General features: G+C 29.6%; 1 protein-coding gene across 2 annotated transcripts in view; it reads left to right on the top strand.

Moving 5' to 3' along the window:
- The first annotated feature begins 2,753 nt into the window (after window positions 1-2,753).
- The window catches only part of LOC131662007 (WAT1-related protein At4g08290-like), a 45,029-nt gene continuing 21,343 nt past the window's right edge, over window positions 2,754-26,439 (top strand). Inside the window, exons 1-7 of one of the 2 annotated variants that reach the window (XM_058931676.1) lie at window positions 2,755-3,036; window positions 3,347-3,409; window positions 5,075-5,191; window positions 5,266-5,509; window positions 5,624-5,788; window positions 6,671-6,822; window positions 7,084-7,437. In XM_058931676.1, the coding sequence (XP_058787659.1) occupies window positions 2,837-3,036; window positions 3,347-3,409; window positions 5,075-5,191; window positions 5,266-5,509; window positions 5,624-5,788; window positions 6,671-6,822; window positions 7,084-7,243 (1,101 nt within the window). In that variant the 5' untranslated portion in view covers window positions 2,755-2,836 and the 3' untranslated portion in view covers window positions 7,244-7,437. Of the gene's footprint in view, window positions 3,037-3,346; window positions 3,410-5,074; window positions 5,192-5,265; window positions 5,510-5,623; window positions 5,789-6,670; window positions 6,823-7,083; window positions 7,438-26,439 lie in introns of those variants that run through there. The other variant, XM_058931677.1, reaches the window with a different exon arrangement.

Raw genomic sequence — 26,439 nt, 5'->3', positions numbered from 1 at the left:
TGGTAGCTCAGGTGTGGGCAATATACCAAGAACACTGATGCTTTAGATAATCACGCCAGCGAGAAACACCCTTTCAATGGTATAAGCCCGTTGATCACACATCAAGGGAAGACCCATTGATCACACAACCAGGGTCATAGATGATTTACACATAGTAGTTAGGCCGACTTCGATTCAAGCATACATCAATCATATCATCTAGTCGTACGGGAAAACAACTTCTGAATGTTCAACCGGAACAACGGAAACAAGTGATCAACATCACATACACAACAAGCCATAATCAAGAAACACACATCCAAACGTTTAACCAAAACGAACGGGAATACATACATGGCATCGGTCACATCATAACATTTCTCAACATAATGCATTTCCAATGTAACATATAAGTTAAGCATACATATCCTCAATTTAGCATATGACTGATCATAACAATAGCATTGAGTAATTCATAATAATAGTCACACAGACATCAGAGGCATTCGATTCCTACAACAGAACGAAACTACTCTCGGGGGATCAGACATGAAAAGGGCCATGAATGTCTTGCACAGTGTTGATGATGACGAGGCGGGGGTGTACCTGCAAGGTACTCCGACGATGAAGTCAATAGGAGCATAGATACGATTGAGTGTTTAGGGTTATGAAATTGTGTTACCTGACTCTCTCGAGCGAGAGAGTTAAATATTACCCCTAGATCGTGGCTAACAAACTTTGTTTTGGGTTGGATCGTGGATTTAGGCCCAAAATGCGTGACTGTTGGGATTTTAAGAGTAAACCTACGAACGGGAGACTGCTCGAAACTAGTTGTTCGGCGAGCAGAAGAGTGTTCTTGGTTGATATGGGGCGAGATCCGGGGAGCCTGATAATCGACCAGGGTACTGGAGTTGATCTGGTCGTCTAGTTCTTGGATAGCTCGGAGACAGGCAGAAGAGATAATTCTCTTTCTTCCCATAAGTGATTGGGCCTAGGTCGTTGGACTGTCTTAGAGCTGATGTGGATTAGGACGTCCCTATTTGTCGGGCCAGTCCAGAACATATTTCCTTTATTTCTTTTCTTCTCTACTTGAGATTTGGAGACAACTAGCTAGAAATGATTAGTTTCATTTTTAGAAAAAAACTTCTTTAATAGAATCTTCCTTAAAATCTACCATGTTAGCCCAAAAGTCTTTGAGAAATATGAATTCGTATCCTTAGAAACAATGGTTGTATCTTCAATATTGATGAGTTTAGTAGCATCACCAAACTCTGAGTTTTCAGAGCTTAAGTCACTCTAACATCTCTCAAATTGCCATTATCCAAAGGAGAGTCCATGTCAGATTTGGTCCCTTCCGAAATAATTATAGCAGTGTCATTATGCTTTTTGCCTAAGTCTTTATTCACTCCACTGGATTTTGCTCCAGAAGTCTGTTTTTGTTTTCCTCTATCCCAGATCTCTTCTTCAAAATAATTCTCTTTCTCTTTTTTCTGTAATCAACTTCAGATTTCAATTGAACAATACTTCTACCATTCTCTCTACTCACCTTTTGAGATTTCCTTCTATAGTTGACCTCAAAGTGACCTAAGGCTTTACAGTAATGACACAGGTCTGGAATTTTTTTTGTATTCTTGGTCAATGAAGAAGGCATATCGTACTCTTTTGACAAGAATTTTGTCACTCAGATCATTCACCAGTTCAATATCTACTATGACGCGAACATAATGGCCAAAAGATCCCTTCAGCAGAGGTCTATTAGAGGTCGAATCAATACAAATTGGGGTTCCTAAACTATCTGCGATTGAAAAAATGATTTGGGGGCGCCAATACTCTTGAGAGAGGTCGTGAGTTCTAACTCAAACCTTGGCTGAGGTGTGGTAGCATTGTTGGGAATGAAATCCCTCGTCCAAGGGAACAACTTTAGAATAACTAGGCTAATATTCCAAGAGGGCATAGAACGGACACGCCTAACATCTTCCAGGTTAGAGATAGTGAATTCAAAAAAACTCTTACCTAGACAGGCAATGCTCCATTTTAAAATCGAGCTCCACGGCGCCTCTAACTTGGTGCATAGCTGAACCACCGTTAAGGGGGAAGAACCTTTTGGCCACATAATTCTTGCGTGAAGGTTATGTTTACAAGATTCAAGACCAGTGATGTATTCTTCGTCTGTATAAAAAGGTAGTATGTGTTTGTTTTCGTGGGCGGAGTATCCCTTATACTCCCTTATATTAAATTTGCCTATTGAAAAAAAAACTGAGATGTGCAGACATTTCATAGGGCTTCTACAAACAACTTGTTTGGCTTGCTTGAAATTTCCGGGATATTGATAATAGGAGATGTGAATGTTTCAGGAAAAAAATGTGTATTTGGGATCCATGGCGGAAAGTTTAGGTCAACAATATATTTCTCTCATAGTGTATTTCTCTCATATTAACATCTCTTCCAATCCTTATCTAGACTGTACCTCAGTTAGCTAGTTAGTTAAACTGAGTTAGTTAACCGATATAAATTTTCTTTAGGAAATAAAATATTTGTTGTAATATGCTAGGTTTTGATTGCTTTAATCTAAAGTGTAATCTGACTAAAAAGTAGTTAATTAATTAGTGAGGGAGTCATCTCAATCAAGGAAAGTTTGCTGCATATACTCCCACTAAATAATTTAACTTTCATATTTGATTGAGAAAAAGCAAAAAAAACTTTTTTACCTTGGACTCTTCAATGGATTACTTATCATTTTTCTATATCTAATGGATTAGGTCTTATCACAATTATTAGTATTTATAAGGAAGGCTACTTCATACATTTGAAACCATCTCTCTAAACAATATCAATATTTTTTGTTGAATAGAAAGAAATGGATAAGATAGCTTTTGCTAGTTTTGGCAGTAAGGCAAAGCCTTATGTGTTAACGGTTGCAGTTCAATTTGGGTTTGCAGGAGCAGTCCTATTCTCCATGGCCAGTTTCAATATTGGAATGAGTCGTTTTGTGTTCATTGTTTATCGTAATATCATTGCTGCAGTTACACTTGCTCCTTTTGCATGGTTTTTTGAAAGGTGATAGTCCCTAATTATTCTCTTCTTTTTTTTTTTTATAGAATAAACTACAATATAGCCTATAAATTATCATTGTCTCTATTTCTTAAATTATATAAATATAATAACTACTTTATTCTCTTGCGTATATAAAATTCTCACGAATCAATCAGCTCTTAATAACTTTAACTTTTCAAAAGCAAATGTAGTAGGCTTTTCCTTTCAAAGGACTAGCGTATAACCTTAATAAAAGTGGAATTAACTTTTTTTTTCCTTGTCTTGAATAACTTTTTTCCTATTTACTATAACCACTTTTCTTACAATTTTGCAGGAAAGTTAGGCCAAAGATGACTATCTCAGTCTTTTTGCAGATAATGGCGTTAGCATTTTTGGAGTAATGATCTAAAGTCTATCTATGAAGCTACATATATACAGTATACTCTAAACAATCTAAGAAACATTTTAAGGATACATATTTTAAAAGATAGTATTTTAAAATAGAAATATTTATCATGAGGTATTTCAATTAAATATTTATATTTTTTAAAATAATTTTAATATTTTATTTATCAACATCAGTTCTTAAAAAATCACAACCAAAATTGTACATAACGTTGAGTGTTATTAGAATATCATTTAAGAACTTTAAATCAAACTCTTTATTTAAATAATTAAGTAATTTAATTTCCAATACCATAATTTCATTAGAAAAATAGTTAGATAGACACAAACATAACACTTGATTTTACAAACAACCAATCACAACTTTTTAATTAATTAAAAAATAAAAATTTATTTCTCCTTCATTATCACAACCACTCCATGATTTTAAAAATTTTTATCTTCTTATTGATTATTTTTAAGAATATTGATATATGTACGTTTATATGTAAGTATTTCTTTTTGTCATAATTTTTTTTTTTTTGAATTTTTCAATAATTTCTTTATGGCACTCACTGTTATTTTCACAATTTCAATTTACCAATTTTATGATATGTGTATAGAAATAAAAAGAAAACCTCTATAAATTTATATTTTAATTACAAGTTATTCAAAATATAAAATAAACTAATGATTTAGTTCAAATGCACTAACTTAATGATAATTTTTTTTACCTTACCACCTCTATTATTTGTTATAATTATAAATAATTGAATGGAAAATTTTTACTTTTAAGAAAATATTATTCTGTTTACACAACTTTGAACAAAAACTCCCTTAAAATTAGCTTGTCATTAACTACAACTTTTCTTAAAAAATTTAAAGTTTAGGTTTGAATTGTAACTTATTATAAATTTATTTTTAGTCTTGAATCCGGCTGTTTCAAATGGTTATTGACCTATTAGTTTACTTAAAAATTTATTTCATTTAAACATTTGTAAGTTAACAATTTAACTAATTTTTAAATAAGCTAACAAATTAAAAGATCAATGAGAGTAAATAGTTATTTGCATTGACTTATTTGAATTTATCTATTATTATTAGTTTTGTGATACTATTTATTTGATACACTTTATAAAAACAACTTATGACATTGTTTATAAGGGTTTTCAGCTTAATTTCATAAGTTTTTTAAGATTACTAATATTTATTTTTGTATTTAAATTTAAATTATAAAATATAAGATAAAATAATAATAAATTTATTTAAATAGACTGATCTAATAGTTTTTAAAAAAAAATTTGATGGCTTGTGTTTAAACTTTTCTAACTAAATAAATTAATTAAAAAAGTCTACGTCTTTTCTATTTAAATAAAAATTATCTGAGATTGTGTAGGCTAAGCTATAGATATCTGTTAGTTGAACGGGCTTATTTCGGAGCCTACCTTTTCCCTCATTTATGCTTTAGTTTGAGATAGTAGAATGATATAACTTTTGAGTACAAATTTATGTTTATTCTATGTTTTTTAAATTTATTAATCAATCATAGGTGCATGTATACCAAAACACAAAGTGAGTAAACAGTGTAATATGTTGTCTCAGTTACGTGCACGACGTAGAAAATTTGTTTGATAATAATTAATAATAATGTATGGTATACCATTTGGTACTAATGTAGGCCAGTGATTGATCAAGGATTCACTTTCTTGGGAATGCAATATACATCAGCTTCATTTACATCTATTTTGTTGAATACTGTGCCTTCTATAACCTTTTTCCTAGCCGTAATTTTCAGGTAACTCCTAATAAAAGATGATTATTACTATAATCATTTAAAAAAAAAACTAATCTTATAGCACCATTTATCAGGATTGAACAAGTAAATATTAAGCAGATACGAAGCATAGCAAAGGTGATTGGGACATTAGTAACATTTGCAGGGGCATTATTGATGACAATTTACAAAGGCCCACAAATCCACCTTTTTTATTCTCCAAACACATCTCATCATCATGCTGGAAGTCACGATACTCAAACTGTTAAACATTGGGTCTCAGGAACACTCTTTATATTATTGGGTTGTTCCGCTTGGTCATCTTTCTTTATATTACAGGCAACTATATATTACTATTATTTTTATTTTTGGTTGTTATTCAAATTTGATACGTATCATCAATTATCCATCATCCATCATGTTGTATAACACAATATGAATTTTGAATGGCAGTCCATAACGCTGAAAAAATATCCGGCTGAAATGTCATTGTCTACGTTAATTTGCTTCCTTGGTGCTTTGCAAAGTAGCGCGGTGGCATTGGTGGCGGAGCACCACTCGGGTGCGGGGGTTTGGGCTCTTGGTTGGAACTTAAGACTCTATGGCCCTCTCTACACGGTGCTTTCTCTATTACTCACATTGAATTTATTTGTCAAGTCTTTTAATAACTCTATGGTCCTTTCTATTTTCAGCATTGCTACTTATACATCAAATTTGATACTAAATACTTATAAGTTATACCAAAGCAGTGCATTGTTTTTTTCAATTTTTTTCTAAAATAAAAATATTATTTAGTAACACAAATATAATGTTGTCTTATTAACCACTTTTATTATTATATTAACCATAAAAATATATGATAATAACCACTGAATTTATTTATCATTTATTACTCATAAGTTATAACCAAATTATAAACTATGTTACTCAACTCATTTCCCACAATTAAACAACTTTACTTTTTTTTACATAAAATCATTTTTAATGTTCAAATATATATTAATTAAACTATAAATAGTACTCACTCCGTTCCAAAATAAATGTCATACTTGACAATTTCACATAGATTAAGAAAATATAATAAATTCATGAGAGAATGATAATTTTACCAAATTATCCTTATTTGTTATTGGTATATTCTTATCATCATTACTGTGATGTCGGAGAAATAGTAAATAAAGAGTATTAATTAGAGGGTACAATTGGAAGATAAAAACTAAAATTATATTGGAAACTAAAAGTGATACTTATTTCATGACAAATAATTTTTACAAATGTAACATTTATTTTAGAACAGAGAGAGTAGTAACTAAATTTTAAAAGTATTACGTTGTTTGAGAAAAAAAATTGTAATAATAAATCAAAACTATGAATATTACTATTCACGGTGTATTTGTGAATACAATGTAAGTGTAGAAATTTAATATCAAAATAAATATTTTATTTTATTAAATACAGTTACCTCAAAAAATTATTTTGAATGAAACTTAAAAATTACAGGGAATAGTTACATCAGGAATAACATATTATGTGCAAGGGTTGGTATTGCAAAGCAGAGGCCCAGTATTTTTCACAGCATTTAATCCTCTATGTATGATCATCACTTGTGCTTTGGGCTCCTTTCTTTTCGGAGAACAACTCCATTTGGGCAGGTATATCTTACTAATCTTTCTTTTGTCACAATTAAAAGTTTACTTAACCATGTAATTATTACCAATATTAGTTTTTGAATTGGTGACAAAACAAATAGTGATTTTATGTGACTTCTTATAATTTTTTCTAGGCTTTGAATACGCTAGTTATAATTTAACTGTGTTATCTAATTTTAAATTTTGCATGCTCTCAAACACGTAATGGTTTATTACACATGTTTGTTAATTTGGTGAATAATGTACTCTTTTTATGAATGATAGTATCATTGGAGCTGTGATTATTGCAATGGGTCTTTATTTTGTGGTGTGGGGTAAAGCGAAAGACAATTCATCAGCCACAACTACTATGCCACCATCATCAGTTACAATGAAACAAATTGAGACACAACAACTTCCAATTTCTTCATCTGATCATGTGTAATCGCACCAACTAATTATGTATGAATTTAAAGTGTGCTGCTGCTGCCTTAACTAAGAATATGCAGTAGCTATCTATAGTATTTCATGTTTGTGTTTTGGTTTACACATTCTAAAGGAATATTACCATATGCCTACTACAGTCAGTATGTACTGTTGTTAATGATGTTTTCTTGTATGGATTATAATTTTGCTTCATCGTCGTGTTTTTTCTTCTTGAAAGTGACAAAATAAAAAGCTACTGGAATATATTTTCATTTTCTTCATTGACACAACTGAAAATTTGATGTTGTTAAATAATCTCTTTCTTGTAGAACTGGAACAATAAAATTACTGAATATAGGCAATATACATTACTAGAAAAAGTTAAAATAGCTACAGAAATTTAAAATAATGTCATTATCTGAAGAAATTGATGTGATGTATAAAGATTTAAATAATATAATGAATGAAATAAATAAAAATATTATATTATTAATAGAAAATACAAATAAAATTGCAGATTATACATTTAATAAAATAAAAAATGGTCTTAATGAAATAAATAATATATATGAAACCCTTGATGAAATTAATAGAGATAAAGAAATTGATGAAGATATAAATATTCAAAAAATTAGAAAAATTCTATTATATCAATTAGATACTTTGTTAAAACATGAAGAATGTAATAGAAGTATAACATTAAAAGATTTTGAAGAAATATTACTTAGAACAAAAGAAGTAAACCAACTTATTATGAACTGAAGGTAATGCAGAAGATAGAAAGATAGTGAAATTCCTCATACATTGATTAGAGCTATAGTATGGTATATATACAAGGTGAAGTCTGCATACTAAGCTAATGTGGAAAAGTTGTATAGTAGCATAACTACTGGTAACTGAATAACAGAAACAATTATTACAGTTAAGAGCCACCCTCAATTTGATACTTGATAAATGTTAATGAAGTTCAAATTGGACATGAGAAAATTGAAAGGCTGTGGTAGCAGAGACTTGTTGAAAAAGTCAACAAGTTGGCTTTTGGAAGATATAGGAAGAAGCTTCATAACTCCAACCATAAACTTTTCATGAACGATATGGCAATCAATCTCCAAGTGCTTGGTTCGCTCATGAAAAACCGGGTTAGCTGCAATATGAAGAGCACTTTAAGTGTCACAATATAGAACGGGTGGTCTATCTAAAGTAATACGCAAATCACGAAAAAGGTAAAGGAGCCACTGAAGTTCATAGGTGGCAGCGGCAAGTGCACGATACTCGGCTTCAGATGAAGATCTGGATATGGTTTGTTGCTTCTTGGTGCGCCACGAGATGGGGGGTTGGCCAAGGATGAAATAGGAGCCAGATATGGAGCGTCGAGTGTCTTTGCAACCTGCCCAGTCGGCGTCCGAGAATCCAAGCAGACATAATTTGGAACTGCGTGGGAAGAATAAGCCTTTACCAGGATAAGACTTGAGATACCTAAGAACTCTGCATGCAGCGTTATGATGTGTGATGGAGGGTTTTGATAGGAATTGACTTAACTGTTGAGTGATGAACGTGATATCAGGACGGGTGGTATTAAGATATATGAGGCGTCCAATGAGTCTCCTATAAGTTGGGATGTCAGGAAAAGGTTCAGCATCGTCAAAACCAAGCTTGACGGAAGGATCAGAGGGGGTTGAAGCAGGTTTGGAGCCAAGTAATCCTGAATTCGCGAGAAGGTCTAAGCAGTACTTACATTGACAAAGTGAAATGCCTTTGGAGAAATGTGCAACCTCAAATCCAAGGAAATGCTTCAAAATGCATAGATCTTTGATTTTGAAAGCTGCATGTAATGTGTTCTTGATAAATGTGAACTCTTCAAGAGAATTCCCTTCAAGTAAGACATCATCAACATAGACTAAAAGAACTGTTATGTTGGTGTTAGAATACTTGACGAACAAGGAATGATCTGAAGTAGCTTGGTGATATTTGTGGTATACAAGTAATGAGGTCAACTTATCATACCATTGGCGACTTGCCTGTTTAAGACCGTATACAGACTTGGATAATTTGCACACTTGGTTTTTCTTATGCGTAGTAACACCCGGAGGAATAGTCATGTGGACGGTTTCATGCAATTCTCCGTGAAGAAATGCATTGTTGACATCGAGCTGATGTAGGTTCCATGAGTTGATTAAGGCCAGAGCTAGCTAATAAAAGCCTCAAAGTTGTGAGTTTGGCAACTGGTGAAAATGTATCTGTGTAGTCTAAACCCACGATTTAATTATAGCCTTTTGTAACTAAGCACGCTTTGAACCTTTCAATGCTACCATCTGCATGATATTTGATTTTGTAAACTCACCAGCAACCAATTGGTTTGACATTTGATGGAAGATCGACGATTGTCCAAGTGCCAGTATTATTGAGAGCATCTAACTCAGTTTTCATAGCTTGTCTCCAGCATTCGATTTTTTTTTGCCTCCTTGAAGGTTTTGGGCTCAATGTGTGTGGTAATGGAAAAAGTGTAATGGCGATAAGCAGATGAAAGGTTAGAATAAGATAGAAAATTAGAAATAGAATAAGGTGTACCTGAGGATGATTGGTAAGGGGCATCGTGAAATGATGCACAAACGTAGTCTTGCAGATGTGGAGGGTAGTGTCTGGTTCAGGAGGAAGTACGAAGATGTAGAGGGTTGGGAGGGTTCTTAGTAATATCAGAAAAGGTTTCAGTATTGGGGGATGTAAGGTGATCAGTATAAGTAGAGGGTGTAGAAATATCTGTAGAGGTGGAGGGATGAGTGATATTTGTACTAAGTAAAGTGGCAGGGTTAGGGCTTTGTGTAGAATTGGAAATATCATTAAAATATTCCCAGGATGGAGAAGAATCAGTAGGAGGAGAGTGGTAAGATATAATATGTTCATAGAATGTTACATTTCTAGAAATAAAGATCTCATTGGTGGAAAGGTCAAGTAACACAAATCCTTTGAAACCAAGTTGGTAACCAAGAAATAGATATTTTCTTGCTCTACAAGAAAGTTTGGTTCAATGGTTTTGTAGTGGGGACGAAAAGCATAAAGACTTAAAAACTTTAATCTGATTGACATCAAGAAGGGTATTCTATTGATGATGTATGTAGCATAGGAGATGGCATATGACCAAAAAGATTTAGGAAGTTTGGATTGAAATAATAGAGCTCTACCAACATTGAGGAGATGTTAATGCTTGCGTTCAACTCTCTCATTTTGTTGTGGAGACTCAACACAAGATCTATGGTGAATAATGTCTTTGGTCATGTAAAAAGTAGGCATTAATGTGCAGATATGTAATATGTGTGAAATAGATAGTTTCATTTGTGAGTATAAAAATACTATTATGTACTAGATAGTGAAACTAGGGAAATATATAGAGGAGTATTTATATCCAAGTTACCATACCCACTTAGTAAAAAAATAAGAGATATATGGAAGTCTCAACCAATTGAAATAGGTGATAACTTAGGAGGAATTACTCAAATTCTATATAATGAATTAATACGACAATGCATAAAGAGTACAAGAGGTAAACAATTAAATAGAGGTAGAACCTCACTTTGTTGTGATATACCATAGATAGAGATACTAGGAAATTATGGTTCTAATCAATGAAGTAGAAAAAGTTATAAAAGAAAACATAAATTAAGAAAAACTTATCCAAGAAAAAAGGCCTATAAAAATATTAGAAAAAAGTATTTTAGAAAGAGGAAACAAACACCTAAAAAATATTGTCCTAAAAGAAAAAAGGAATACGTATGTTGGATATGCAATGTAGAAGGTCATTATGCCAATGAATATCAAACAAAAAAGGAAATATATCTTAAAGAAAAATCAAAAATAATAAAGAAAGTATATAAAATATATAATTTAGAACCTCTAGAAGATGAGCTAAGTGATTATGATTGTAGTGTATATGAATACATAGAAGATAAATTATCTTCTGAAGAAACAGAATTTGAATAGTACATATATCCAAATTAAAATTGAAAAAGAAAACAAAGAAATTGAAGCATATATAAATACAGGAGCAAGTATTTATATAGCAACCAGAGAATTATTTAGTAAACGGAAAAGACTGGAAAAACCATTAAAGATTTAAATAGCAGATGGGTCAATACATCCACTAAATTGGGTAGCTACAAGAATTACTTTAAATATTCAAACTAAATTATTTTTATTAACTACAATATACCAACAAGAAACAGGGTTAGATATGATAATTAGAAATAATTTCCTAAGATTATATGCACCCTTTTTCCAATACTTAGAGTGTATATCAATTAAGGCTCCATATATTAAAGGAAAACAAATGAAAGAAATAATAGATATTCCTATTACTCATTCATCTCAAACAATTTATTCAAGAAAATAATCAAAGCTCTCCAGACTAAAATATGGTGAAATTATGGATTTAGTTTGTAGAAAAATACGTTATGCATTAATTAATTTAGAACCATGAAGTAAAATACCAGCACATATTGAAGAGTTATTAGATAAAGTGTGTAGTGAAAATCCACTAGATCCTACAATAAATAATAAAAATATCGAATTAGCTGAATTGAAACTAAAAGATCCAAGTAATGAAATTAAATGTAAACCTATGATATACATAAAACAAGATAGAGATGAATTTGTTGAAGATATTAAGCAAAATGTGTGAAAAAGGATTAATAAGACCATCAAAAAGTAAACATTCAGCACCAACATTTTATGTTGAAAATCATAATGAGATTAAAAGAGGAAAGAGAGAGATGGTAATTAATTATAAACAAATAAATAATGATATGGAAGGTGATGCTTATTTTCTTCAAAGAAATGATCTAATTATTGAAAGAGTTAGAAATATGAATTGGTTTAGTACTTTTGATTGTAAATTTGGATTATACCAAATAAAATTAACAGAAGAATCTAAAGACATAACACCATTTAGTTGCCCTTGAGGTCAATATGAGTGGAATGTACTCCAGTGAGAATGAAACACTCACCAGGTATTTTCCAACGAAGAATGGACTCTATCCTTAAAGAATTCGAGGATTTTTGGCTTATTTATATTGATGATATATTAGTTTTTTCAAATAAAGAATTAAACGACCATTTTAAAAAGGTAGAATTAATACTTAGTAAGTGTTTAGAACATGGAGTAGTATTAAGTAAGAAAAAAGCTATAGTAGCTCAAAATAAAATTAATTATTTAGGATTAGAAATTGAAAAGGGAAAAATAATAATGCAAAAACATGTATTAGAAAAACTTCAAAATTTTCCTACTAAATTAAAAGACAAAAAAGAATTGCAAAGATTTATTGAATTACTAACAAATATTTCAAATGAAGATTTTATTAAAAATCTTGCGGCCGAAAGAAAATTACTTCAACAAAAACTTAAGAAGGATACTATTTGGTCGTGGACCAAAGATGGCGAATTACTTATTACTAAAGTGAAATATTTATGTCGAGATCTTCCAGAATTATATCATCCATCAGATGATGATCTCATTATTATTGAAATTGATGCATCTAACGAATGTTGGGGTGGTGTTATAAAGGCAAATCCTCCTGGCCAAAGGAAAGAATTACTATATAGATATATGTCTGGAACCTTTTCAGACAGTAAAATTATTTATCCTACTCATGAATAAGTAACATTAACATTAATTCAGATGTTAGAAAAACACCGAATTTATGTTCGTGATAAAGAATTTATTGTTAGAACTGATTATACTTATGTTGTAGAATTCAAAAATATTAATCATTAAGGAACTTACAAGCAAGGGTGACTTATAAGATAGAAAATGAAATTAGCCGAATATAATTACTCAATTTCTTACATTAAAGGTAAAAAGAACGTCCTTGCAGATATACTTTCAAGAGAATGGAACGAGGCGCGGAAGAAATATTAAAACAACAATTAGAGTTAAAAGAAGCACTCAAAATCCACAAAATAAAAGAGTAAGAACTGATTGGAAAGGAAGTGGAATTGATTGAAAAAGAAATAGAAATTTTAAAATCTCAACTTAGAGGAAAAAGTTCACTTGAAGAAATTAAAATAAAAGAACTCGATAAATGGTATGTGGTGTTTAATGGACTATTTCCAGGAATTTATGATTAATGGTATAAAGCAGCCCCTCATTGTACAAAAATCTCGGGAGTTACTTATAAAGTGTATGCCACCAAAGAAAAAGCTGAAAAGGCAATGAATGATCACAAAGAATTAGAAAAATCAAGAAAAGAAATTTATCTTAGTCCAAGAACTTTTTCAAAGACAACAAAGAATAATGCACCAGAAAGAACATCAATTAAAATCTTAGAAAGAATTCCTTCTTCTTTAGATAATTTGCCAATTATGTTTCGCAAGGAGCACGGAAATTAAAACAAATTCTTCAAAGAAAAATTCAAGGAGAATCTCAAAAGACTTACTCATTGGACCGAAAAGGAAAAAAACAATTGTTTTTATATGGTGGATATAAGGAATTTTGGAGTAAAAGTTGTAATTATCCTAGGAGCACCTCAGTTATTACTAAAATTCAATATGTTCCAATTTGGACTTATTGAACGTCTTTATTTTAGTAAAAATCTTGAAGAAATTAGCCTATTCTCATATAATTTTAAATAAGCAGTCCAAAATTTCAAAAAGAATATTACTGCAGAAAGAAATATTTATATGAAGTTCTACTCAGCTTTTTCGGATTTCAAAACAAATCAGCCTGCAAAGCACTTTGTCTTCATTGGAGTAAGTAATAATCAATTTCCTCTAAGATATGAATCTAATGAGAAAATGTATGATGATGAGCAATTAAATAAAATTTTATCTAACCAACTTTCAAGTATATTTTTCCAATGTCAGGCTATTGGAAAGAATTCATGTGCAAAAGTATTATACAAAGCATCCAACATCATACTCTTAAGCAAGACAAGTGGGAAAGTACTAAAAGATAGAGATGTTCACTTATTGACAACTTATGAGTTTCCATTTTATGCATTTAATACAGAGGTAATGAATTATAATCCAAGTGTCCTAAATGATTTATGTTCTAGTTTAAAGAAAAATAAAAATCATGTATGTGAAAGAAAAGAATACCATAGAAGTTGCTCAGTGTTTAGAAAATTCAATTTTCCTTAATGAAGAAGATAAAGATGAAGCAATAGTGGAACACTAAATGCATAGGCTTTAATGGTCTTGTGGTAACATGGAACCAAATACTTAGGAACACTTTTGATAAAAGGATAAGGATGTAACTATTTGCCATGTAGTCTTTAAGTACAATTATTTAGTGTAGTACTATAGATGAATAGTACTATAAATAAGTGCTTCTACAATGGTATGAAGCAGGTTGTTGAAAACAAAAACTTTGTGTAACTTTCATTTTTGAAACATATGCTAATTCTTTAGGATTTAACTTATCATCTTTCGTGTGCTTTCTTGTATCAAAACTACTATCAATAAAATTATATTTCCACTTATTCATGAATCTTTCAATTACTATCATATACATATATCAATTAATCAACTATCTCACATAAAGCTACGGAAGTAGTGGTGGATCAAAATTACGAGAAATTATGATCAGGTACAATTACAATGTTTACTTAATTTTTATCAAGTGTTATAATAAAATTATATATTTAGTATAATAAAAATGGAAAAAGAAGTGATAAATGATATTGAACATTCAAATATTACTGAAGAGGATGGAAATTATGAAGGATGTATTTTAGTAGATCCAACCTTATTTCAAAAAATACAAAAGGAAGAATTAGATTTAACAAAGGATGCAAATATAAAAGGTAAAGTTAGAATTGGAGTAATAATAAAGAGATTTAACCAAAAGGATAATATTATATATTATGGTAAAATAGTTAATGAAACATCAACTGACATAGAAGATGCTCAAGGACATACTTATATACAACTATTAAATAAAAAGAAACTCTTGGAACTCAGGAAGAATATAGAGAAAGATGAACATAGAAATAAAATAGGATATATTCATATAGGAGCAATACAAGTATTAATCAAAGCAACTTTTTAAAAAGGAATAAATTCTCCAGTAGAGTTAATATTAAAGGACGATAGAATAACAAACCCTGTAGATAAAATATTTGGAGTTGTAGAAGGAAATTTAGCTTATGGTAAACTAAAATTTGAAATACATCCAAATATCGGAATACCTTTAAATACACAAAGATTATATCAAACTTTAACCCTTGAACACAAATTTCTTAGAGGAAGTTTAATGAGTTCGGGAGAAAAAATATTTTCAATCACTTATTGTGTTAATTATGCACTAACTAATTCTCACCATAGTATTACCTTTAGAAATAATAATAGAATTGATATTCCAAGTCTTTTTGAAGATATAGGAAAAATTTATCATCCAAAGAAAAGTAAAATAACTGAGCTTGGAACTTTTTTGAATAAATCAAAGTTATTAGAGCTAAGAAAAAATCAAATACCAAAATCACTTAGATTTTATGAACCTGAAAAAATTGAAGAAAGTGATATTGATAAACTTTCAAATCAAGGAAAAGACTTAACAACTTATTTAAAAAATAGACTATAAATTTAAACAAAAAGATTATTGATGAATTTAGTATAAAGAAAAAAGAAAAAGAAATAGTTATAAAAATAAAAGAAATAGATATAACTTATTTTAATAAGATAGAAAATAAAGAGAATTTTTTTTATGAAAAACTAAGATGTATTTGGAAATTTACTTTACCAAATGATTTTAAAACAAAAATATGTAAAGAATATGGGAAGTTATGTGCACAAGCTATACTTTTTGAAAATGAAATAGAGTATGCACTAGAAAGTGATATAGATCATATTTTAGTAGTTGAAAGTTTTTATGATGATGAATTTATAAAAGATTTGGCTTTAATAGAAAATGATGAAATTTGGGACTATTTCGATGATGATTAAGCTAATAAAAATAAATTATAAAATTATTTCAATAAATAATGAGGTATCATTTTTGGTATCATAGCACTAAGATTCAAATAAAATAAAATTAGACATATAAATAAAAATATAAAAAATTTCAAAATTAGAAAATAAGTATAGTTAACGAAAGATTATAAATTATACAACTTAATGATCTAATTAAGAGAACAAGAGGTCAAATAAAAATACTATATGATAGACTAGATTATTATTTAATAATAGGAGTTGATTTTGAAAATAAAAGAACTACAAGACACCTTTTAGAAATTGAAAATAAATTAGAGTTTTATAAAGCAAAATTAAGAGAATTAAATGAATATAAAAATATCTATCCCCAAAATCTATTACCAAAAAATTAGAGACCAAAATTAAAATTCGGTCATTAAAAATCGTATTTTAGCTGTGACATACTTAATATAACTCTTCAATTTTTACATAGAAAACTCCTTTTAAAATAAATGAATAAATATATAGAAACTTCTACTAAAAAATAATTGGTACATACAACCTATCAACATTTCTTATAAAATCCAAAAAATATTAGAGAGAGAAAGCCCAACCTCTCTCTAACTCTTTAGCCTCAACCATTTGCCTAAGATTAAACATTGGGTTTTGACGCCGGACATTTTACTTCGAACTGAAAATTCTCTGGATCAGCGTGTTATCTCTCCTACTGTGCTAGCTATCTTTACGAAAATTACAACCAAGCAAATGTCACCTTCTCTCTCATGGCTTGAGTCACGTGGTTTTATTGATGGTCTGAGAGATTGGATTTCGAACCTTCTTCGGGACAAACTGGGCCTATTGCAGATTTGGACTTTTTTTTCACACTCCCTTAGTGCTTCTTTTTACACCCCTCAAAAGCTCATTTTTCCAAATATTTTTTTTTTTTGGAGACTACTACTTCCTTGGATATTGGTGGGAATTTTGGTCTTTTTCTGGAGCTGGTCCCTACTCTTCAAATGGTTTCAGGGTCTCATTCTAACCAGGTTCTAGTGGCCTTAGATGATTGTATTATTCTAGAGACTTTAGATTCCCTAGTTGAAGGACATGTGGTAGTCTCTCCTTTTGGACTTGCCTCCGGGGTTCAGGCCAACAACCTCTCCATTCCTCATATGGACTCAGGCATTGCTAATCCTCTAACTTCTATTGGTTTTTGTATATAGCATAGTACTCCTCAGCCTATTGTTGGGGAGAGCTTGAGTTATCACATGCTTAACTTTTCTATTTATCTGGACGGTGCTTTTGTTCCTCCTCTTTCTTAATATCGTAGCTCTTTCCCTATAACATTTGAGTTTTCCAATCTGTTATAGGGAAAGAGCTACGATATTAAGAAAGAGGAGGAACAAGTATGCCACTAGCTATTTCAGGTGGAAAAGAATCAACACCATATCAATCAATATCATAGAGATAGGAGAATCACATCTCAACTATGATGATTAGTCATGCCTAATATTTGAGAAAAGGTTTTAAAATGAAAAGGCAAATGGAAAAATATTTGAATGAGGTTTGTGTTTTTTATGATTTTTGAAAGAGTTTTGATATGCTTAAGATGTTTTTGCATTTATTTAAGAAAATATTTGACGATCACTTGACAAAGTCAAGGTTAATTGCAAAAAGAGTGTAAGTTTGAAAACAAAGAAGGTTTTGAAAATGAGGGAGAGGATTTTGAAAATTTAAGAAGATCGGAAAAAATGAAGGGATTATCCTAAAGCCTAAAGTAAAAGCTAAGGACAAGAACAATCTAACCAATAAAGAATCCAACACTTGACATGAAGTCAACATAAGCATTCCTTTTATTTGGATTAACCTCAAAGCATAACATCAGATAAACAAAAGCACTTGAGCAAATGAATAAGAAAATAACCATATATTCAAAGTAACAATCCAATTAAGCATATCTCATATGGAACTTGAATTTGCCTCAGATTAACTTGCATTATACACTATGCCAAAATTGATATTTTGTATCGTCTAATTTAATAGCACTTTTATAGAAAGTGCTATTAAAAAGGAGACAAACAGATTTATAATAGCACTTTATGGTCAGGCGCTATTATAGAATGTTGACAATATGATTTTGATAGCACTTCATGGAAAAACGCTATTATTAAACTTTATTAAGATAGCACTTTCTTGAAAACGCTTTTAATATTTTTCACTATATAGCGTTCTGTTTAAAATGCTACTAATATTCCTCAACTTTTTTTTTGTCAAAAAATATTTTTCATTAAATACCACTTTATATAAAACGTTATAATTTAGCATCCCAATGTTAGAATTTCTTACTAAACGCTACAATTAAAGTTAATAAAATAAAAAATTAACAAGGGGCACTTTTTTCATTTTGGTGCATAACATTGGGGGAAATTTTCATGTTGCCTCCAAATCTCCAAACTCTTCCGCTGAACTTTTCATCTCTCCTCCAAAAACCTTATCTCCAAAATTTTCTATCTCACGCCGATTTCTCTTTTCTTCCGAGCCGTCGAACCCTAGTCACGCCGTCAAACCAAGCCACACACTCTTCTCCAATCGTCAAACCCAGCCACACACTCTTCTCCAATCGTCAAACCCCGCCACACACTCTTCTCCATCGTTTTACCACCAGAAAGAGGATCAAACTACTTGAGACGGTACAGGAGTTGAAGTCTTCGTCAGAATCTTCAAAGGTAGGTTACAAATTCTTCTTTATTTTGAGCTTTTATCACTTGCAATCATGTTTGGTTTTGTTTGAATCAAAAGTTTAAAAACATATGGATGTTTTATTTGTGTGATTTCTTTGATTTGTGCGAAGGGACTGTTTTATTCTTGCGTGTTTTCAAGTTCTGTTTCATTTGATTCTAACGACTTGTGTTTATGATCTTTATTTCCAATGTTGTATGTTGTGTTGCTGTTACATTAAGATTCATGTTTTATTTATTCTTGAAAACTTATCAGTAATGGAAACTGCCATTGTGTGATAAAATAATTAAGGGTTGTCTTCTCTTTTTAATCTAAATAGATTATGGCTGATTGTTCTTTTGTTGTAGTCTTATTTGGGTTTATTAACTTTGGTTTTTCATATAAAAGTCAAGGCTGTTCTAATTGTTGTAAATTTATATTTCAATTTGTTGTTGCATATTTTATTCTGAAGTGGTCCTTCTTTCCTTTCTGTTGTGAAGAATAGGTGTATGTCTGATCCTTTCATAAGCATTTTATGTTGTAATTTTTGTACTGACTGATGCAGCATATTGGCATTTATATTTTGATGAAACTTGTGCATTAACTTATTTTAAGGAAAACCCCACCAACCCAATTCAAACGGCCTATATTTATGACAATAATGAGTTACATCAGTCAAAATTTTCAGTCACATTCACATTCATTTTGAAAAATCCCTTTCAGGTTCTACCTTTCGGGATTACATTGTATGTTAAGCCTATATCCAGATAATCATCAGAATTGCCAAATATAATTCATTCAACCAAGTTTTTTATGAGACTCAGTTTAGTCACGGTTTTGGTAATAATTTGGTTCACACACCTTCAAAGTCTGCTCTCCTTTTGCAATGACACTTTTGTTGGCCCTGTGCATGGTTCCGATATCACTCAATTATTTTTTGTTTAATTTGAACTCTGGTTCTCTCTTCTGGTAGAGCAGAGCTTAAGATACCAAAGGAAAATAGGTGGATCCTTTTCTTTTCTTACCATTTTCTTTTCTTTGGCCTCAAGCTTATGAGACAGTTGTTGGATCCTCTTAAACATATCCATTAAGCTTCAGTGCTCGGTATATATGTTCTTTTTATAACTAATGTGCATATTTATTTTGTTTGTGTATTGATTAATGAGTACTTTATTAAACCATTGATTATCATTAATGGGTCTAGTCAAAGTTAACTTTACTAACACATGAGTGGCTGCATAAATGTTCTATATACATGTGTTATGACCTGAAAAATAGTGAAAGCAAGTAATGTTGTGTAAGAAAAAGTATGAGAAGATGAGACTCTTTGTTTTTTGAAATATGTTTTCTATACCAGTGCAGTGTAAGAAAAAATATGAAAAAATGACAATACTCTTGGTGTTTCAGTCATTTGACTTTAATTTCTGTTATATCTCTCCACCAGGTTACTAGACAAAGTGGGTATAGTAACTAGTGGAACTTGAATACATGATTGATGCAGGAACTTGAATACCTTTGCAATTTTTATTTTTATACCTTTGCGATTATTTGGAACTGTTCTTAATTTGTGTTGCATCAGGTTGGAGTCTAGGAGAGGGATGCATGGATTTTCAAAGTATTTTGATTTTTGTTGAATTTGTTTCTGAAAGATAAAAGTTGCTGGTCTATCTTAAGTGCATGGCATATTGATTTCTAAGAGAGTTTCCATTTTGGATTTTCTTAGATCTGATTTCCATTGTAGACTGTTATTTTTAGTTCAGTTTTTCTAATTCTTTGTATTTTTTCGCTTTCATTTTTTTGTGTGCAAAGGATATCATAATCTCCAATATTTGTATATCTCTTGTCGACATTCTTATCATTTTATTATATAAATTACTGTAAGAAGGTTCGTGCTGCTTTCTAAACCTTGTTAACCTGTTTTAATGGAAACTAAAGATGAAAACTGCAATATTTATAGGGACCAAAAACTTATTTAACCATTTAAATTTTAGTCTTGGAAATTTAAAATGGAATGTACTTTGTATAAAAATATTTTAACTTGAAGTGCAAAAATATGCGTTAAAGGTTATTAGTGAATTTTTTAACCAATTAATTTATATATATATATATATATATATATATATATATATATATATATATATATATATATATATATATATATATATATATATATATATATATATATATTAGCGGGTGTGGTTTCAATGAGATCAATGTTGGATATGATTTTTTAATTTGTTCATTTACCACTATTATGTAGTGTATATTGATCTATATAGTTGGTTAATATATTTTTTAATGAAATCTTCTGTCATAAATTAAAAATTTATTAATAAAAATTTATATATAGATCAAAAGAATGATTTTGTGTAAAAAAAACTGTACTACAATAGCGTTTTGTATAGAGAGCTATTAATGAAACATACTATAATAGCTGTTTTATTGAAAAGCGCTATCAAACACGTGTCTTACAATAGCGCTTTGTTTGAAAGTGCTATCAAAATCAAAGCAAAATGCGTATTATAAAACCAAAAATGTGTATTTCTGTAGCGCTTTTCAACAAATGCTATTAAATACTGGTAATATAATAGCGCTTTTTGGAAAAACGCTATTAATCACCAATACTATAATAGCGCTTTTAAAGTGCTATCAAACAAAAATATTTACAATAGCAGCGTGGTTAATAGCGCTTTTAAGCGCTATCAAAAACAAAAAAAACGCTATTAAATAGCTTTTTTGTAGTAGTGATATGAAATTTCCAAGTTCTAAATCAATTGAACACCTACACATAGACAAAATAACCTGACAAAACAACTAATAGATAATAGTTCAAAGTCTCAGATGAAAGCTTCAAAATCAAGGTTCTAATCCTAGATCCAGAGGTCCAACTCCTTGACAAAAGGTTATTGACCATAGTCTAAAGTCCAACATTAAGTATTTTAGGGTTTTCTCTTTATTAAGTGTCTTTTAACAAACAAAAACAAAATAAAAGTTTAAGAGAGCAAAGAGAAAATAAGTGCTCAAGTGAGCAAAAGAAAAAGGGCATAAAGATAAAATGTTATGAATGATAAATGACATAAAATAAAGAGTGGAAAAGTAAAGTGCCGAATAATAAATTGCATTAGAGTAAAAGTTAGTACAATAGTATGGTTAGTTATTAGTGTTAGAGTTAGTTATCCAATTCAGGACAAATTTAACACTATGTTAAGCAATTGTAGATGTAATTATATATATATATATATATATATATATATATATATATATATATATATATATATATATATATATATATATATATATATATATATATATATATGTATCATATATGAGGATGGTCAATAACAATCTATGTGTTTAAGAACAAGTTAGAGGAATGATATCGAAGATCATTCTCCTAAGACTTGCAACACATGCAAAACAAGCAAAAATGATCAAGACAAATTAAGTAAGAAACTATGAAATTTTTAAATTAATCAAAGCCTTCTTAGTACTTAGGAACAACTTATCATCAATCCAAAGTACTCAAATTAATCTCATTATTACTTTAAAAGCAAATTTGAAATCATGAAAGTTAATCAATACTAATCAAAACTTAATTGAACAAGATGAATCCTCAAGTTCAATGATCAAAAGATAAAAGAAGAAAGGGATAGAGATGAAAAGGGGTGAGAGATGAATCAATCAAGATCACAAGTCAAAAGAATAATCTTAACTACCATGGAACTTCACATTGATGGTTCATTAGAGGCATGGTAAGACCATGACCTCCATACAATTAATTTCTCAAGGCTTGCACCCATAAGTCAAGGGAAAGGAGATGAAGAGAGATTAAATCAAGTGAAGATGCCTTTCACTAAGATGGATCACAAAGCATAAAAAACAAGTAGAAAATTCAAATGATTTTTAATGATTTTTTTTAAAATTAAAAAAAAAAGATAAAAATCAAATCAAAAATCTAAACATCAAATAAATTCTAACCAAAGATCACTGTAGGTCGGGGATCATCTTCAAAATTCTCAAAATTTTTGGATACTCAAAAACATTTTTAAACCAATTAAAACTCAATAGAAATGAGAAAAACATAAAAAATGCCATATGATAAAATAAAAACGTGGAAAAAATTCATCGGAAAGAATATAATTCAAAGTATTTTTGGTCTTTTTTCATATTTGTTGGAATTAAAATGAAGGAGATATGATTTTTTGAAGTAAAGTGAAATAAAAGAAAATAGAATAAATCAAAAAATATGTGAGGCGATATATTTGAGCTCATTAATTGACCTGGAAGATCTAATGGCTCTCATATGCGCGCTCATGGTGGACTCAAGTCAAAGAAAACACAAGGAGATGAAAACAGTCAGGCCAATGAAAACATTTCAACAAACGTTGTTTCTTTGGTTGAAATGATCCATGTAATCATCTTCAACCTTTAGCTAAAGGAAATTTAAACCAATCTGCAAAGAATTTGTGAATCTTCAAAAGATAACAAACAGAAAAGCTAATGGTATCATCAAACTCTTCTCATCAAGAAGATATCAACCATATCCTCGCAAATAATTTATTCAAACCACTACTCGTTCGATTTGAGAAAAACCAAATTATATTTTCAAAATTAAGTTAAAAAAAAATATAGAAAATGGATCTAACAATCAAAACTAAGGATACAATTAGCTTGAGCGTGTTAAAGGCTACATTATGGTATCAAATTTCACTTTAATTGAAGCTTCCCACTACCTGAATGAATTAAGCTGAAACGCTTGTGAAAATGGAGTTGGTATGAGGAATTGGCTTCAGTGCTCGGTATATATGTTCTTTTTATAACTAATGTGCATATTTATTTTGTTTCTGTATTGATTAATGAGTACTTTATTAAACCATTGATTATCATAAATGGGTATAGTCAAAGCTAACTTTACCAACACATCAGTGGCTGCATACATGTTCTATATACATGTGTTATGACCTGAAAAATAGTGAAAGCAAGTAATGTTGTGTAAGAAAAAGTATTAGAAGATGAGACTCTTTGTTTTTTGAAATATGTTTTCTATACCAGTGCAGCGTAAGAAAAAATATGAAAAAATGACAATACTCTTGGTGTTTCAGTCATTTGACTTTAATTTCTGTTATATCTCTCCACCAGGTTACTAGACAAAGTGGGTATAGTAACTAGTGGAACTTGAATACATGATTGATGCAGGATCTTGAATACCTTTGCAATTTTTATTTTTATACCTTTGCGATTATTTGGAACTGTTCTTAATTTGTGTTGCATCAGGTTGGAGTCTAGGAGAGGGATGCATGGATTTTCAAAGTATTTTGATTTTTGTAGAATTTGTTTCTGAAAGATAAAAGTTGTTGGTCTATCTTAAGTGCATGGCATATTGATTTCTAAGAGATTTTCCATTTTGGATTTTCTTAGATCTGATTTCCATTGTAGACTGTTATTTTTAGTTCAGTTTTTCTAATTCTTTGTATTTTTCGCTTTCATTTTTTTGTGTGCAAAGGATATCATAATCTCCAATATTTGTATATCTCTTGTCGACATTCTTATCATTTTATTATATAAATTACTATAAGAAGGTTCGTGCTGCTTTCTAAACCTTGTTAACCTGTTTTAATGGAAACTAAAGATGAAAACTGCAATATTTATAGGGACCAAAAACTTATTTAACCATTTAAATTTTAGTCTTGGAAATTTAAAATGGAATGTACTTTGTATAAAAATATTTTAACTTGAAGTGCAAAAATATGCGTTAAAGGTTATTAGTGAATTTTTTAACCAATTAATTTTTATACATTTATATATATATATATATATATATATATATATATATATATATATATATATATATATATATATATATATGTATATATATATATATATATGTATATATATATATATATATATGTATATATATATATATATATATATATATGTATATATATATATATATATATATATATATATATATATATATATATATATATATATATATATATATATATATATATATATATATATATATATATAGGGGATGACTCAAGTGAGAACACTTGGTTATTATGAGAAATGAGAACAATGAATCACGACCATTAAATTTTGATTTTGTTGATTTTAATGGACTGGATTGGTTTCTCTTTCTATGATCCTTAATATTTATTTTAAATCAACATAGAAAGAGAAACCAATTCAGTCCATTAAAATCAACAAAATCAAAATTTAATGGTCGTGATTCATTGTTCTCATTTCTCATAATAGCCAAGTGTTCTCACTTGAGTCGTCCCCTATATATATATATATATATATATATATATATATATATATATATATATATATAAGCGGGTGTGGTTTCAATGAGATCAATGTTGGATATGATTTTTTAATTTGTTCATTTACCACTATTATGTAGTGTATATTGATCTATATAGTTGGTTAATATATTTTTTAATGAAATCTTATGTCATAAAATAAAAATTTATTAATAAAAATTTATATATTGATCAAAAGAATGATTTTGTGTAAAAAAAACTGTACTACAATAGCGTTTTGTATAGAGAGTGCTATTAATGAAACATACTATAATAGCTGTTTTATTGAAAAGCGCTATCAAACATGTGTCTTACAATAGAACTTTGTTTGAAAGTGCTATCAAAATCAAAGCAAAAGGCGTATTATAAAATCGAAAATGTGTATTTCTGTAGCGCTTTTCAACAAATGCTATTAAATACTGGTAATATAATAGCGCTTTTTGGAAAAACGCTATTAATCACCAATACTATAATAGCGCTTTTAAAGTTCTATCAAACAAAAATATTTATAATAGCAGTGTGGTTAATAGCGCTTTTAAGCGCTATCAAAAACAAAAAACTCTATTAAATAGCATTTTTGTAGTAGTGATATGAAATTTCCAAGTTCTAAATCAATTGAACACCTACACATATACAAAATAACCAGACAAAACAACCAATAGATAATAATTCAAAGTCTCAGATGAAAGCTTCAAAATCAAGGTTCTAATCCTAGATCTAGAAGTCCAACTCCTTGACAAAAGGTTATTGACCATAGTCTAAAGTCCAACATTAAGTATTTTAGGGTTTTCTCTTTATTAAGTGTCTTTTAACAAACAAAAACAAAATAAAAGTTTAAGAGAGCAAAGAGAAAATAAGTGCTCAAGTGAGCAAAAGAAAAAGGGCATAAAGATAAAATGTTATGAATGATAAATGACATAAAATAAAGAGTGGAAAAGTAAAGTGCCGAATAATAAATTGCATTAGAGTAAAAGTTAGTACAATAAAATGGTTAGTTATTAGTGTTAGAGTTAGTTATCCAATTCAGGACAAATTTAACACTATGTTAAGCAATTGTAGATGTAATTATATATATATATATATATATATATATATATATATATATATATATATATATATATATATATATATATATATATATATATATATATATATATATATATGTATCATATATGAGGCTGGTCATTCTCCTAATACTTGCAACACATGTAAAACAAGCAAAAATGATCAAGACAAAGTCAAGAATCTATGAAATTTTTAAATTAATCAAAGTCTTCTTAGTACTTAGGAACAA

This window comes from Vicia villosa, linkage group LG3 (assembly GCF_029867415.1).
Source record: "Vicia villosa cultivar HV-30 ecotype Madison, WI linkage group LG3, Vvil1.0, whole genome shotgun sequence".
Classification (NCBI taxonomy): Eukaryota; Viridiplantae; Streptophyta; class Magnoliopsida; order Fabales; family Fabaceae; genus Vicia; species Vicia villosa.
The sequence above is the reverse complement of the archived record's forward strand: the minus strand, read 5'-3'. Positions and strand labels throughout refer to the sequence as shown.